We start from the raw sequence: 17454 nt of genomic DNA, 5'->3' as shown, positions 1-17454 counted from the left end.
CCATCAATCTTCCGTAGGGGGATTCCTAATGAGATGCGAGCCTTCATCTAAATTTGTTATCTGTACCAGGGCACCAATTTACCCTATCTACTATCCTTTGCTCTTGCTATGTGACTTCCCCTTGAATAAATTACATGGTGTTACTTAGAAACTTCTCGGATCTCACAAAATTATGCACTTAAAAGTATCTTTTTATGAGATGATGATGTAACTTTCTAAAGAAAGAGTACAAGTCTTCTTTTTTCTTCCCAAGATGTTAATTTACACCAAAACAGAGCTCCTTTATGCTATAAATTCTCAAAGAAAACCTGTCATATAATGAGGTTGAATTCATATTTACTTTTTTAACTAAGTTTTTAAAAACTCTTAACTTTTCAAAAACTTTTCATTTGTATATCATCTTAATTTTAGCCCCACTTATTGTAATTTTTATTTAATTTAGCTAGTTATAAGACCTACTTGAAAATTTAGTTAATAAGCAAAAATAAAATCTTTCTCTCACTTGTGTATCTGATCAATATTAGGATATATTAGATCTAAATGTTTTCTTTTTTATATTTGAGAAGCACATTGGGAGGAAACTACAAGAGAACAGTGAACAGGGTAGTCCTCAGAGTCATGCTCTACAAAGATCAGGTGAATCAATGGGGAATATTGAGACTAGAGAAAAGAACATTTGTTAGGGATATGATGCTATAATTTAGAAAAAGAGAGTAGACTTATTCTTCTCTCTCTTAGAAAACAGAACTAGGAGTAGTGAATAGAAGTTTGTAAAGGGTCAAATTTAGCTTTGAAGGAAGAACCTAATAACAATTTGAATTTGACAGATTTAGAATGGACTCTCTAGGTAGAGATCTTCTCCAGCTCTGAGATTCTATAGTATTTGTCCAAATACTATATTTTTAAAATTTCAATTTTTTATGACTTCTTAAATTATTATAACTGCTTAGAAGCTTTATGACTCAGGGCATATTTTGTAATCTTTTGGTGTCCCAGACAACTCCCTTGAAGTTTCAGAAAAAATGCCAGCCTACATTAGTAGAGTTGAGTATGTTCATCAAAACTAGTGAAGTAAATTCCCTTGGAAGCCAGTGTAATGACAGGTCTGGTCCTGGTCCCTGTTTCCCTAAGTAATTACTTCAAGAATCTGATTTTGATGGTTTGAGTATTCCAATTTTTGGCATAATAGCAACCCTTTATGGTGTCAATAGATGATCTTCTAGAATTGCTCTTTAGAAGAAGTTCACCATCTTATTGTAATGAACCTCAGTGTCCTGAGTTGTCATGAGAATCCTGGACCTATGTCGAAGTTTTTTATCTTGAGAATATCTTCCAGACTTTTAAACCTTTTTCAAGCATAGGTTTCTAGAGACCCAAGTCATTCCTAGTCATCTTCACACTAGAGAGAGGCATTAAGAGTAGGATTTTCTGAGGATTAAGTAGTTAAAATATATACAATCATCAATACACCAAGAGCCAAACAATTAAATGCTTGTTGATTTCCTATACTACCACTTAATTTGACTATGTTTAAAAATTGTAGTTTTAAATTATGTTAACATCATATATCATAGACTCTCAGGTTGAAAGGAACCTCAGAGGCCATTTAGTCAAACCGATTGAATAAAAATCTTCTCTACAATAGAGCTGTCATGATTATTCAGCCTTTGCTTTTGAATACCTCTTATTGATGGGCAACAGCTATCTCAAGGGGTAGCCCATTCTGTTTCTGAATTATAGCATATAAGCTTTCTGAGGGTAGGGCTCTTATTTTTTGTCTTCATATCTCCAATTGCTAATTTTTCACTGTAGGAGCTTAATATGTTTTTAATTCCATCAATTTTTTTTTAATTTTTCCTAAATCTATCTTTCCAAAACTGCTACCACTTGCTTTAGAACATCGTCCACATGCCTGTCTTCAAATACTTGGGCAGCTGTTACGTACTCCCTAAGTCTTCTTCTCTTTTCCTGGCTAAACATTTCCATTATTTCAGTTCTCATTTGTAATGGGCTCAATGCCCTTCAGTATCTTGGTCACTTTCCAGTATATGAATATCCTGAATACAATGGGATAATAATTCTTTGTTGATAATACCTATCTTAATGAAGACTAAGATCACATTAGATTTTTAAGATGACACATTATTTGACTGTTATTGATTAGGTTCACTAAAACTCTCAGAGCTTTTTCATACAAAATTCTATCCAATTATGCTTCTTAAACTCAACAGTAACATATTCCTGTTACAGTTCATTTCATTATATTCTCAACTGTGTTCTAGACTCTTGAGATCTTGAGTGTGACTTTCATTCTATTAACTTCCTCCATTACATTATGTTAGCTGCAAATGTGATGTTTATTAGCTATCTATTTATCTAAAAACTGGTTAAAATGTCATAATACAGGGCCAAGCACAGGTCCCTAAGGTACGCCACCGTACACCTTCATCAGATCATTAATTGTTACTCTTGGAGTTCAAACATTTTCAAATCCATCTAATTATCTCCTATAGCCCACATTCCAACAATTATTTCCCCAGGTTTTTTTTTTTAACAAAGATTTTATTTATTTTGAGTTTTACAATTTTTCCCCCATTCTTGCTTCCCACCCCTCCACAGAAGGCATTCTGTTAGTCTTTACACTGGTTCCGTTATACATTGATCTCAGTTGAATTGTAATGACAGAGAAAATGAGATAGTAAAATTACATAACAAGATAATGGGGGGGGGGGTTTCCCTAATTTGAAGGTAGTAGTCTTTGGTCGTTCTTCAGAGTTCATAATTCTTTCTCTGGATACAGATGTTATTCTCCATTGCAGATAGCCCAAAATTGTCTCTTGTTGTTGCACTGATGGAATGAGCAAGTCCATCAGGGTTGATCATCACCCCCATGTTGCTATTTCCCCAGTTACTTTTGTCAAATACTTGGCTAAAATCTAGATGAACTAAAATCTCTATCAAATTTCCGTGACCTTATCAGAAAAGGATATTATTTTAGCCTGATATAGTTTTTTTCCATGATCTTTGTGATTACCACTTTGTTTTATAGCTGTACATTGCTCTTTCTTAGGAATCTGATGTAGAATTTTGCCTAAATTGTAGGCTAAATTTATTGATAGTTTACAGACTCTTTTTTTTCTTTGACAGTGAATAGCTCAGCATTTACTCAGAATTGACAGTACTGTCAGTATTTTAGAATGTTCTTCATCTGGGCCTGGTAACTTGAAACTTGTTGAGTATAAACCTACATTTCTTTGAATGGTGGGTTATTGGATTTTTTTTTTCCTTTCTGTGAGAAGAATGCATTATTTCATATAGTCTAAAGGACTTGGTTTGAATAGACAGATACCTTTGTACAGGATGAATGGAAATATTGATTAGTGTAATAGTTGTCTGATTTCTACCTTGTTTCATTTTCATTAGCTTCTGAAATTTATCTGATAAATACCTATAATTGTCTTGCCTTAGTACTTTTTTTTAACAAGAGAAACTGTTGATTTTTCTTTTATATTTAAATCTTTAATTCTTCCAAAGAAAATGTACTAGCAACCAGAAGTTTTATTTTAAAAATAAATCTTATTGATGTTTATATTTAGGATGTCACTTTAATTACAGAAATATTTATATTTGTTTTGTAAATTTATGAATTTCTTTCTTAGTTTACATATCTGAATAATATATGTGATGACTAAGTAAAAGAGTAAGAGAACTGAAGCTGAGTTGAAGTTACTTTTGTATTTGATGCTAAATTGCACTTGAGTTCTTTTGACATGCTTAGCATTTTTCTTATCAGCTACCTAATTGATCAGTATAAATGGCAACTTTTGTCCTTTTATGTGTAAAATAAGCTTGTTTTCAGTACCATCAATTAAATGGAATTAATAAGACTTGCCACTTTACAAAATGTTTTTATGATCTGTATTAATAAATGCTTTATTTTGGAGATTGTATTTGTATTTTGTAGATGAAATTACTTGAACAGAAAATAGAACAATTCGGGTTTAGTTAAAAAGTTAAAGTCATTATAAAGATTGACTTACATTCAAACGTTGGCAAATTGACCAAGTATAAATATAGGACCTGAGAATATTAGTAAAGTCTTTTTAGAGAATTGTTTTGGGAAAATTAGAAATAAGTTATTTTGTAGTCCTAGTATCTGCAGTTTTGGGGGGGTTGTGTTTCTTAAACTTGTTAATTTCATCATCAAGTTAAGAACTTTTTACCTTGTTTCTAAATTTTAGCTTACCAGTCATTTGACAGAATGGAGCACTAATCAACCCCAAAAGGATGCAGTGGCCTCTTTTGCTGATGTGGGATGGGTCGCCAAAGAAGAAGGAGAGGTTTCCACAAGGCTAAGGTTAGTCTTGAAGATCACTAAGAGTTGAGTTGCATGTTAACTAACCCATCTTTACAATTTTTTTCTTAAGCATATGAGCCTGCTCTCTGTTCAATTAGTACAATTAGTACTCTCACCAGTAATATCACAAGATATTTTCATTAGTTTCTAAAACTTAACTGATTCGCTAATTCTTCACCTGGGGGAAAAGAGAAAAGTGACATGGTCAGACCTGTACTTGAGGAAGAATGAGTTCCTACCAGGTTCTTAATATTATAGAACTCTATCAGTACATACATTTTACAAATAATTGCCACCCAAAGGAAATTTTTAGATATCTAAGATACAAAAAAAGGAATAAAAATGTGTTTGAAATTCTCTCTACAAATTAAGAACTACTGAGAAACAGTTTGTGAAGAAGTGGGATTTACGTTGTGATTCTCAAGGCAGGCTTTAATATGGAACTGCTTGGATGAAAAAATGTGACAAGAGAATGCCAAGAGAGCACACTAGTTTGGAACAAAGGATAGAGACTGGATTATAGGAGGAAATGCTAGTGTATTAGAGGGACACTAGTAAAAAACTGGCTGCAATTTGTCCAATTTGTATTTGGTCTGGAGGAAAATCAGTGCATTGTGAAGAGGTGTGGTTTGATTTTGTTGGAGTGATAAATATGAATAATAGATTTTAACTGGAACATGCATGATAGTTTCAAGGGCAGTAGCTAACAACAGCCCAAAATGTTGTAATTAGTTTAGATCAGTCAGTAGGTATTCATTAAGCTCCTACTGTGTGCCATGTAAGATGATCTGGAAGGAATATTTAAGGAATGGGAAACAGCCAGTGAAAATGCCTGGAGCCTTGTGTGATGAACAGCATTGTGTGAAGAAGCCATTAGAATCTAGGTCCAAGAGATGAAATATAATAAGATCAGAAATGTAGGGGTGGCCAGGTTGTGAAGGGCTTTGAATACCAAAACAGGCTTTTATATTTGATCCCTTTGGTAATATTTAGCCACTAGAAATTAGTCATTTGGAGGAGAGAGGTGGTGTGGTCAGACCTGCAGTGGAGTAGGCTATTGCAGTTATCCAGAGTGAAGTAATGAGGATCTGTACTAGAATGGTGACATTATCAGGTATGAGAATATATGGAAGAGTTTCTATGCATTGATCAGCTGTGAAACCCTTAGCTATTATGAGCAAGATTATGATCCAAGACAATTCCAAAGAACCCATGATGAAAAATGCTATCCACCTCCAGAGAATTGATGAATTCTGAGTGCAGTCTGAAGCATACTTAATTCTGCGTGTGTGTGTGTGTGTGTGTGTGTGTGTGTGTGTGTGTAGCAGTATGGATGATATGGAAATATCGAAGATGTAAGTTATGAAGGTTAAAGTAATAGGACTTGGCAACAGATTGGCTATAAGAGTTGAGAGAGAATGAGGAAGAGATCACACCTCGGTTTCAAGCTTTCAAGCTCCAGTGACAGAGAGTAGTGTTAGTGCCTTTGACAGTAATAATTATATTTGGACAAGGGAAATGTTTAGAGGGAAAGTTCTATTTTGGATGCTTAAATTTAAGATGTCTTTGGGACATACAATTTAAGATGTCTATTAGGCAGTTGGAAAGGTAAGTCTGGAAATTAGAGCTGCATAAGTATATTTTAAGAATCTCTACCATATGGTGATAATTAAATCTAAGAGAGTTGATGAGATGACCATGTGAGATAATATAGAGAAGGAACATAAGAGGGTCCAGGTCAGAGCCCTTTGCAACCCCCTTGTTTAGCAGGCTTAACCTTGCAGGATGAAGATCCAGCAAAAGAAAATTAAATAGTGTGGCCACATAAGTTGAAGAGAACCAGAAGAGACATGTCACAAAAACTTATAAGAGAATATCGTGATTTAACAATATGAGGGTTGACAGAGAGGTCAAGAAGGATGAGTATTTTTTAAAAGGCCAGTAGATTTAGCAATTAAGAGATTATTGGATAGAAATTTTTATAGAATGATAAAATTGGAAGCCAGACTTATTTGAGTTAAAGAGAGTGAGAGAAAAGGAAGTGGAGTCATTTCTTAATACTTTTAAGGAATTTATCCTCAAAAGGAAAAAGAAAGATCTAAGGCAAGAGCTATTGAGGCTAGATAGATCAAATAAGGATTTTTTGAGGATGGGAAAACATGGGGATATTTGCAAACAAAAGTTAAAGCAGCCAGTAGACAGAGATTGGAGATAAGTGAAAGGGTGGGAAAAATTTAAAATAAAATCTACTGGAGAAGTCAGGATAAAATAGTATCACTTGGGCAGGTAGAGGGAATTTCTGTAAGATTTTTGATAATGCATACTAAAAGAATGATTTGGATTTTACTGGTGGCGTAGAAAAAAAGATGAGACAAAGGGAGTTGTCAAAAGGAGACAAAAGACCCCAAGATTCAGGTATAGGAAAATTAGTGGCCTGACCTATCATTACTGGGAAAATTTTAAGGATGCTTGGGGCAGGGTGGGGACTTGAAGTTTAGCATATGTATGCTACTTATGTTACATATTAGTTCTCCTCCTATGTATCAATTAGAAATAAGAATGATGAAGGTTTGGGACTTTTAAAAAAATAGATAACAAAAGATTCAGGACTTTATTTCCATAGCTCACAGACTTGTGAGTTAAGTTAGAGAGTTGTCCTATTGAATTGTTAGCTGATTTGTCACGATGTATTGAGATCCTTTACATAAGGAAAAAGAGAGCTTCTTGCTTATGAAAGATTGTCTAGCAGATAAAAAGCAGAGATTCAAATAGGCAATGCTAGATAATCTATATTGTGTTAATTTAAAATTATATTTTTCCTGAAAGCAAAGTTTTCTGAAAACTTTGATAGTAGATAGACAGGTATTGAGTTTATTTTACATTGACAAATAATAGATATCTGAAAGATAAGTTTGGACTAAGATAGTTTCCTTAAAACAGTTTATTTATCTTTTTGTTTGCAAGGCAAATGGGGTTAAGTGGCTTGCCCAAGGCCACACAGTTAGGTAATTACTAAGTGTTTGAGGCCAGATTTGAACTCAGGTACTCCTGACCCAGGGCCAGTGCTCTATCCACTGTACCACCTAGCTGCCCTAAAACAGTTCATTAAAATAAATTTTCTACTTTCTTTTTTTTAATAGGATTTTTTTTTTTGCAAGGCAATGGGGTTAAGTGGCTTGCCCAAGGCCACACAGCTAGGCAATTACTAAGTGTCTGAGGCCGGATTTGAACTCAGGTACTCCTGACTCCAGAGCTGGTGCTCTATCCACTGCACCACCTAGCCGCCCCCTAATTTTCTACTTTCTTTCTTAAAATTATTTACATTTATACTGAGTCTCTTACTATTTTTTAAACCTATGCAGATAAAATAAAATTAGATTTATTAAAACAAATGAAAACACCTTGTAGAATAAAGTTTTAAATATATTCCTTATAATGTAAAATACAAAGTATCTTTTTTCATAAATTTAATTTACATTTCAGACTGCTTAATTGTATGTAGAAGCATCCTATTCATAGACTTGTGTATTTATGGCAAAATTAGTTTCCTTGTCTATCACATCTGTATTTTAATGAAATCAGATGTTCTTTAAGAGATCTGTTTCTTATTTTTCAAATGAAGTTTTATGTTGATGACATTTTAGTAACAGTTAATTGTGATGGCATAAGATTATGTCTGTCCAGAATAGCAACAGGATCGTATGAGTCTCCAAGAGACTTCATACTAATATTTTTACAGATATTTCCTTTTTTCTTCATATTAACAGAACTGCTTATAATTGGAAAAAATCTTTTCCTCCAGTTTGTATTAAGCATTCAAGAGTCTTTAATCAGATTAATCAGTCAACAAGATCTATTAAGAACCAGCATTGTGCCAGGAATTGTTTTAGGTACTGTGACTACAAGTACAAAGAATAGGTATAATTTAGAAGTATGACATATATTGGCTGTCCACTTTGTTTGGGGAACTGTTCAGTGGTCTTGGTGGGGGAGAATAGATGATGCAGAGGATAAAGATGCTGCTTTACTATTTATATAGCTAAGTTTTAATAAGAGAATAAGACAAATATACACAAATCCTACAAATGCTTAAGAGAGTTGAAAAATAAAGTTCTGATTGAGGTTTGGAAGCTGGAAGAGGGTAGGAGTTGCGTAATCTGTTCACAGGACACAAACCAATTGATGGCAGTCTCCTGCAGATTGAAGGGTAGAATGGCTTCAGAATGAAGATGACATCTTGATGATGTGGTGCATAGCATTCATACCCCTTGCCTGGTTCTCACTGTACCTTTCTCACATTAACTGTTCTCTCTGTGCAAGACACCAAACTTAAATTTCAGCTGACTTCATCTGTAAAATCTTCATAGGGTTGTTGTAATGACAAAATAGCATATGTAACATCCTTAGCAACCCTTAAATTTCTATATAAATGTTAACCACTAGTACAAAGATGGAAGATGGAGAGAGTGTAGAAGTAGAATAGCTTACTAGATAGGTACTATAACTACTATAGTTAGTCCAGAGAGGCGATAACATGAACCTGAATTATAAATATCAATAGCGGGGTAGGGAGAGGATGGATTTGAGATGGATCAAGGAAGTAGTATCAACAGCTGTTAGTAAGGATAAAACACAAGAGACAGAGAGGAGTCCTAGATAGACCATACTTCCTGAGGGTGCCCTTAAGATAATTGCACAGTTTAAATTTGAAATATGTCTATAAAATGAAGTCATCTTTCCATAGTTCTTTAATGAGATTTAAGCTACTTCACCCAATGTTGTTCTCCATTAACTTGACTATTTAATGTGTCTGCTACATGCAGAATGCTGTACTAGGTTCTGGGAATACAAAAGCAAAATTGAAATGATCCATGCTTTCATTCCACTAGAATGATCTAGTATTTTCACAGAGAAGTATAGTAAAAGAGATCAAGTTGGGAGAGAACATAGTGGGCATGTTGGATTAGAAGAAGCTTCACGAATTTGTCTGTCATCCTTGCTCAGGGGTCATGCTAATTTTCTCTGTATCATTCCAGTTTTAGTATATGTGCTGCCAGAAGCAAACACTAGAAAAAGCTTCATAAAGCAAATTGCACATGACTTAAGACTCGAATGAATTAATGGAAAAAAATACCATATGAACTGTGTGCTGGGGGTTTACTAACTTAGACAGCCCCTGCCTTTAAGAAGCTTATATGTTACTAGATACCCACACACAGGGAGAGGTACAATTACTTCCTTCTGCTATTATTCAACATTAACATTCCAATTTATGTAGTATAAAGCAATAAAAAACACAGGGCTTATGGGGAAAATGGAGTTGTGGCACAACTCTCAGAAACTTCATTAATGGAACTTAGAAAAGATAGGAATCTAATAAAAATGGTAGCAAAATTTTATACATATTAAATGGTTAAGAAATAAATCAACATCACAATAAAGTGGTGCTGTCATTGGCCTTGACTGCTGCTCAGCCTGTACCCCAGCTCTACCAGTTCCCATCAGGCCTGGGGGACTGAAGGTCAGCCAAGATTGGATCAGAACCAGCCCTACTCAGTCCACAGCTTTTTCTTCACCAGAGAATAAGCAATAAATAAGGCATATCTTACCTTGGAAAAGACATGAAGTTTGCTTGGTATTTGAAAGGGTTGGAGCTTGTGAGTTATTGTGCAGTTTTTTTGTTTTCATTATTTCTCTCAGATGAAATCACGCATAGCAAACACAGAATTTGTCTTATTTTCAAATCATTCCCGCTATTTCACTTGAACTGGAAGAAAATTGTGTTTTCAAGCAAGCATTGTACGTGAACTAACCCTAATTTGGTTTAGATTAGAAGGTGAATGATAAGTGGACTTGTAAAGGAGTTGGTTGGCACACCTTTTCCAGTAGCAGCAGTAGTAGTAGTAACTTGATTATGATTCCAAAACTTAAATGTGAGAGGCAATGTGACCCAGTAGATAAAGAACAGGTCTCAGAGTAAGGGAGACCTGGGTTCAATCTTACCTCTGACATATACTGACTTTGGTCACATTGGAAGCAGTGTGTCAGGGAGGAACTGTGCCTCAGTGAGTGTTAGGAGATGGAGAGCATGAGAAAAAAAGAGGTAAGGAAACTAAAAAGTTTGTTAATTTTGGAGTAGATTTTCCGAAGGACATGTAGTACAGATAGGTGGATCTGTACAGTGAGACCTGGGGAAAGGAGGAAAAGATTGAGTTAGGTATGGAAATTAAGGAAAGAAATCTTTAGGAATGGGGACACTATATAACAGCTTTCTTACACCATCATTTAGAATCACTGGGATGGGGATAGTCTAACAGAGTAATGAGGTGAGTCACTTAACCTCTTACTGCTCTAGCTAAGACTAAGAAGTGGCAAAGGATGTTCAAATCTGCATAGGGGTCTTGCTCTGTAGTCTCTCTGGTCTAAAATCCTAGTAATGAGATATCTGGATTGTAGTGCCTTGTTTACATAGTAGATACTTTAAGTAGACTTGAACAAATGGTTTTTCACCATAAAAACTTGACAGGATTTTCCAAAGAGTATAGCAATCCTGAATTAGTAAATAGCATAGATTATTTATTCATGCTCTTACTTTTAAAAGTATTTTTTTACACATAACTTCCATCATACTATCTCTGTATATTTGGAGATATATTTTAATCAGATTAATTTAAAGGGAGAATTATACATTTCAATTTAGCATAGCACTCACCAGTCATTCATTATTGTTTGTAATTCATCTCTATATAAGGATTAGTGTATTATTGTTTATAGTAGTACATAGAATTATTGAGATAGCATTTTTCCTGTGGTTCAGAATGATTGCATTTTATATTTAATTGAATGGATTTCTTTGTTTATTTGCTTATTTTGTTAAAGCTGTAAAATGATAGGATTTCCCTCAGTATTCATTTGTTTCTTTAGCTATAACTAGATAGCTAGCTGGATAGTTACTGGTTGTGAAAGGATATTGAAGTCTTTCCATTTACATGGATTTGGGGGGTGGGGTTCCAAGTCTGATGTGACTAAAATATGCCAACATCATTGCTAACTGTGTTAACTTCCATATAAATAAGGTCAGTTTTGTTCAGAGATGTGATGAATGCTTTATATCCAAGCAACCATGTACAAATAGAAAATAGTTTGGCAAGATAGGACTATAAAAAGTATAAAATCAGAATACACAGTTGGAGTGAATATAAAAATAATAAGATTAAAATTAATATGTGGAAGTTTTAGAAAAAAGTTAAAAGGGCTAAACAAGTCTAACAGTTGTATTAGGCTACAGGAGGAATATTTCTTGCTTAATTTAATACAAAAAGTTCAGTTACACCTCATAACAGGGTTGTGATTTGCTATTCTCCCTGTGACTTCTATAAAACTGAAGAAAATATATTGACATTGATATTAACCCTTGGCCTATTCATAATGATCACAAATTTAGTAAAATAATGCACACAAATGAACATAATCTCCTAATTTCATTAGTAATTCCATTCCTCAGTATAACTCATATAAAGTTGCTTTCTTATAAAGCATATAATATAAATTTTTAAAAAATAACAGAAATCCTTAATCCTATATGTAGCCTAGCATGATGAAATTGTTCTCTCCTTTGTTTTCCTAACTTCCTTCTTAATTTCATATTCTTCCAACTTCTATTAGGGAATGAAAAAAATCCTTTTCTCTACTCTTTATCTCTCTAACCAAATCCCACACCACACTCTCGACATCCTCTCTATCTATCCTTCCATTGAATAGAGTTTTTAGCTTTACTAAGAATGTAGACAATTGTAGTTTGATAGCTCATTTGATTAGAATGTAGTGCTAATAAAGGCAAAGAGAATAGATTCATCTTCAGATATCAGCTAGCTTTGGTTAATTTGCCTAAAGATTGTACTCCAGGCCTCAGTTTATTGGTCACAAGGATGAAGATGAGTGGATACGTGGAGATGTATATATATATATATATATATATATATATATATATATATATATAGTTATGTGATGATGTCTTAACTATATTGTGACATAATGTTGAAAGGGAGAATTATAAAGATATGTCTGTATTTAAAAGCAACAAGATAATTTACTTTGCTTGCTTAAGGTAATACTTTTACTATTCACATTTGAGTAAGTACACTATTTCCAGGAGTTTTATTTTAAAACTGTCAAACAGTAATTTAGAATTTCTTCTTCCAAAGAAACCAAATTAAAATACTTTGTTACTGCAAATTTAAAGCATACTTTAGACTTTTTGAAAAGTCAAGACTTTAGGTTATTTTGCAGTTGTTTTTGTTTTATTTGTAATTACTACATCTATATTGGGAACCCTTTGTAATAGTATTAACCCAATAAGAATAAGATCAATGTCAGCTTTTCCCCATTTCCTACTCTTTACCTGTCTCAGTTTTCTCTAACATAACTTGGTTATGGCTACCATTACACCTAACAGGGGCACACTAATTTCCCTTCTGTCTCCCAAATGAGATATTAAAAAATTACTGTTAAGGTTTTCCAAAAGCAGCTAGAATTTTTTTCTTTCTTTTTTTTTTTTTTTTTTTTTTTACAAAAAGGTATATAGGGGAAGAGTACACAAAAACACAGGAAAAGATGACAATTTTTTAGGTGCTTTTATTCCTTCAAGTATTAAATCATTTGACCTTTACCACCAACCCCTCAAGATATGTACTATAAAGCATTTTGTCTAACTTCTTTTTCTATAGCACCATAGTGCCTCTCCAGATCACCTTATAGAATCTGGTTTGTGGATCCAAAGTTTAACAAAAGTTTAGCCATGGATAAAATTTGTCATCACAATTTACTGTTTTCCCCATCTGGATAGTATGCCAAATAAAATTTTCACAACTTCTAGTTAAAATAAGTGAACTTTGGACCCATTCCAAGGCAGGAAAGTGATTCCTTTTAAACCTATCTTGTGATCAACATCTACTCCTTTCTGGTACTGTGTGAATCATCCTTAGTCCCTGGATCTTGAATGGATACCCCCCAATCTCAGAATAGAATTGAATAGTAAGTTTTTTCTTTCTCCTTCCCCCTGCATTTATGAACCCAGAATAGTCACTCTCATTCTCCTTTCTTTGCTTCATGCATAGGACAATTCAGTATGAATCCTGGCATGATTTTTGCTCAAAATCATTTTGCTCACCAACTTCAGCACAAGTGCCTGACCTATGTATATTCTGGACTCTACCAGTCTGATTATTTTAACAGGCAGATGATTTTTATCTTGTTGAATTAGGTTTTCCTCCTCTTTTTGCCAGTCTCAAGGAATTTTATGATCAAAATTGTCATCGAATTATTTTCCCTTGATATTTATCCAGTATGTAGTAGTTATTTAATATAATCTAATAGAAGAGTATCCCAGAATGTCATTTTTAATGGATAAGAGACAATGAGAAAAGAACCAGAGGTCCTTGTATTTGCTATTTGATGGTGGTAGAAGTATGTTTTGGTTATTTAACTGAATGATATATTGGTTGTTTTGTTTATTTAAATGAATGATGTATTGCTGTTGTTAGTTTGATCACTTTTCTGAAAAGTGATATTTATTCTGAGATGCTTATCTTCTTTTTCTAGGATAAGTGTAATCTTAGTTATAATATTTCTTGAAATGTTCCAGAATGATTAACAAGTTCTAGTTGAAACTGCAAATAGCATTCTTCTTTGTATATATAAATATATATATATATGCACATATACATGTATATAAATATACAAATGACATATAAAGGAACTGTTTTTACATTTAAATCTTAATAGTTCTCTATTCTTAAGTACAGTAAAAACAGATTGGTTCTATTTCTGAAATTTTAGTTGGCTGTTTTTGTAAAACAGTTGTCTGTGTGGGTGATTGTGTTTGTTTTTTTTTTAAGATGACATATCTATGTATTAACAGTATGTAGTCTTAAAACCTTGTCCCACATATAATGAGGAAAGATATATAGCAACTACTTTTCTGTGACAGAAGAACTTTTATATAATCATACACATTGTCCAGCAATATGAAAAGGTCTGGGTATCTCATAATTACTTAACTTTCACCTATAAGTTTTCCTATATTTGACAGGAATTGAGGCATACTCAAAACAACAAGCATTCCCCAAAGGAAAACATTGAACCTATATTCAAGGCTTTGTTAAACAATATGAACAAACATATATATATATGTATGTATGTATATATATATGTATATACATGTATATATGTATATACATGTATATATGTGTGTGTGTATATACATATATATATATATATATATATATATATATATATATATATATATAGCTAGCACATGTATTGAGATTTCTCACAGTTATCTGAATAATTTGGCAAGGCCCCTGAGTTTTTTCTTATACTTTATTCAGAGTTGGAGAGGAGTTGTACTTTAATTTCCAAAAAATAGAAACAGAAGAATAATATTATTCTTCCAGAATTATGTAGAGAGAGTATCTTAAATCTTTTGCAGTGCCAGAAAACCTGGCAACTTTATACTAATGACCTCTTTAACTGAGTTGAGAGATCTATTATGGGAAGCTAACCTGAAATCAATCTAGATTTTAACATTTTAACACCAGAAATTCTCAACCACTTAAATTGAGTAATCATAAAACTTGCTAATTGGTTGTTTGGATGAAAGTTTTAAATAAAAACTTTGTGAAGAATTAGTTTATACTTCTGGAATCTATAGTTTGCTGACTGAACTACATGAAGGTTTAATCCATTAATCACTGTATAACAAATGGCATTTTAGCTGTTGTTCAATGGAATGAAATATTCTGATATCCCACAGTGGATTTAGTTTGTTTAGAGTCAATCTATACACCTGTAAGTATTACAAAAAACAGGCCATTATCACTTCTCACTAGGTTATCTTCAAATCTTGTGGACTTTTGAGTAGATTGAAATATTTTTAAATAATAGAATAATAAAACTTTAGAAACATTAGCCTTCAGTGTAATCCTTTAATGTAAAGTTGTGGGCATAATGGCAAATGACTCAATTTCTTGCTTTCTCCTATATAGAGGCAGCTGGGGGGTGCCATAGTTCCCAGAGTGCTGGGCTTGGAATGGGAAGACCTGAGTTCGAGTACAACATCAGAAACTAGCTAGTCATACCACCAGGACAGATCTCTAATTGAATAAGATTTGTGTGCACAGCACACATTACTCTCTGGCTCCTTATTGGGCCAGTTTGCCCTTGTCTTTAATGGTGGGGAGGGAGTGCCCCTGACTACCCAGAATGCACCTGCTTACCCAAGTGCCATCTGTATAACATTATCGTCCCCTGGACAATCATGAAGGACCACAGCTCTAGATAGGCTCTGTTCCATGAGGGTTGTTCAAACCACTCTTCCAGGTGGGTTTATGAAGCTCCTACTGGGACTCAGGCCAGGCCTGTATATCTCCTTGGATCCTTACAAACCCCAGGAAACAAGTGCTGTTATCCCCATTTTAAAAGTTGGGAAATTGAGGCAAGCAGATTAAGTGACTTGCCCAGGGTCACATAGATAGTAAGGCCAACTGCTTTACCCCCTGCTCCACAGAACCACTTCCTTCTAATGAGTAGACAGAGATAAAAATACACAGATATATACCCAGTAGTTAAGTACAAAATATAGATTGGGAGAGAAAAAACTAGAAGTGGAGGAAATCTGCAAAGACTTCAGGCAGAGAAGATGGTATCTGAGTTGAATTTTCAGGGAAGGACAGATTCCTTCATTACACAGATAAGAAGGGAATACATTCCAGGCTTGTAGAAATACAAGGGCAGGAGGTTGAATGTTGTATGTAAGGAAAAGAAAGAAAGTTGATTTGTATAGAGTCAAGGGTGGGCTGGGAGGGAGTCTAGCAGGTTGGGTATGAGCCAGGTTTATGTAGAACTTTAAAAGCTAAACTGAGGGGGTTGCTTTTTACCTTGAAGCCATAGAATTGATTAGGTAGGCTATATAATATGGTTAGGTTCCTGCTAAAGGAAAATTTTTGTTATTCATTTGTTTCTGTTGGGTCCAACTTTTCTGATCCTATTTAGGGTTTTCTTGGCAAAGACACTGTTTGCTCATTTTATAGATGAGGAAACTGAGGCAAACAGGGTAAAGTGACTCTGAGGCTAGAATTAAACTCAGGAAGATGACTCCTAGTCCAGTGTTCTTTACCACTATCCCATATAAATGCAAACTATAATGATTATTCAAACCACAGAACATTTGTGCTAGACTCTGAGAATCCGGGGGGGGGGGGGGGGAATAAGACCCCTACCCTTGAGCAATTTATATTCAGCTTGAGGAAAAACATCATATAGCCAAATCCATTTGTCAGATTATAGAGGTCAGTATTAATACTATACTGTCCCAGTAATAGAACTCTAATGCAGGAAATGTAAAAAGATTCCAGTAGTTATGAGCTTGTGTTTTCTTTAAGTCCAGAACCTGTGATTTCATTAGTATAGGGAATTTATGAGGAGGAAACTCCTTTCAGTAACAGATCCCCAGTTGTTTTGCAATTGAGTCTTAGTTGCCCCAGCATTGAGAAAATTGATTATTACTCATGACGTATTTAAAGGCAGCTCTTGAATCCTGTTATTTCCATTTGGGCTGGTTTTTCATCCACTGTGCCAAACTGCCTTCCTTTGAGGATTTTATAAAGAAGCAAAAGTCATCACACACACCTCTTCACCCTCCCCCCCCCCCCAACAAAAAGAGAAAATATCATTAATGAACTGTCCACTTGTAAAATTAGTCTCCAAATAACATCCAAATCTCCCTTAATATTAAATTCTCTCCCTGCCTATTTATTTTTTCAGTCTCTAAAAATTTTTGTTTCAAAAGAGAATTATTTGAATAACAAATTATTAAGAAAGGTCCTTGGGAGATTGATGAAGTTTTATTTTTGCAGTGGTGACCCTCTTTAGGATATGGTATAAAGGATGTTTACAGATTTACTAAAAGGAGAAATTATGCCCCCCCAACACTTGATTTGATTACTCCTTTGCTCTAAAAATTAGTTCATAGATGTGATTTTAACTTACATTATTTAAAATATAAGAATAAAATAAGCATTTAATAGTATTTCATTTTA

General features: G+C 34.0%; 1 protein-coding gene and 1 non-coding gene across 6 annotated transcripts in view; one reads left to right on the top strand and one right to left on the bottom strand.

Annotated features, from left to right (window-relative positions):
• MTFR1 (mitochondrial fission regulator 1) overlaps positions 1 to 17454 on the top strand; it is a 53779-nt gene that overhangs the window by 22662 nt on the left and 13663 nt on the right. For all 5 annotated transcript variants that reach the window (XM_074202387.1, XM_074202389.1, XM_074202388.1 and 2 more), the window contains one exon: positions 4242 to 4357. In XM_074202387.1, coding sequence (XP_074058488.1) covers positions 4242 to 4357 — 116 coding nt within the window. The remainder of the gene's footprint in view (positions 1 to 4241; positions 4358 to 17454) is intronic.
• LOC141503685 (U6 spliceosomal RNA) lies at positions 9317 to 9424 on the bottom strand. The gene has a single exon (XR_012473019.1). It is a non-coding gene; the product is annotated as a U6 spliceosomal RNA (small nuclear RNA).

Source organism: Macrotis lagotis, chromosome X (genome assembly GCF_037893015.1).
Source record: "Macrotis lagotis isolate mMagLag1 chromosome X, bilby.v1.9.chrom.fasta, whole genome shotgun sequence".
Classification (NCBI taxonomy): Eukaryota; Metazoa; Chordata; class Mammalia; order Peramelemorphia; family Peramelidae; genus Macrotis; species Macrotis lagotis.
The sequence above is the reverse complement of the archived record's forward strand: the minus strand, read 5'-3'. Positions and strand labels throughout refer to the sequence as shown.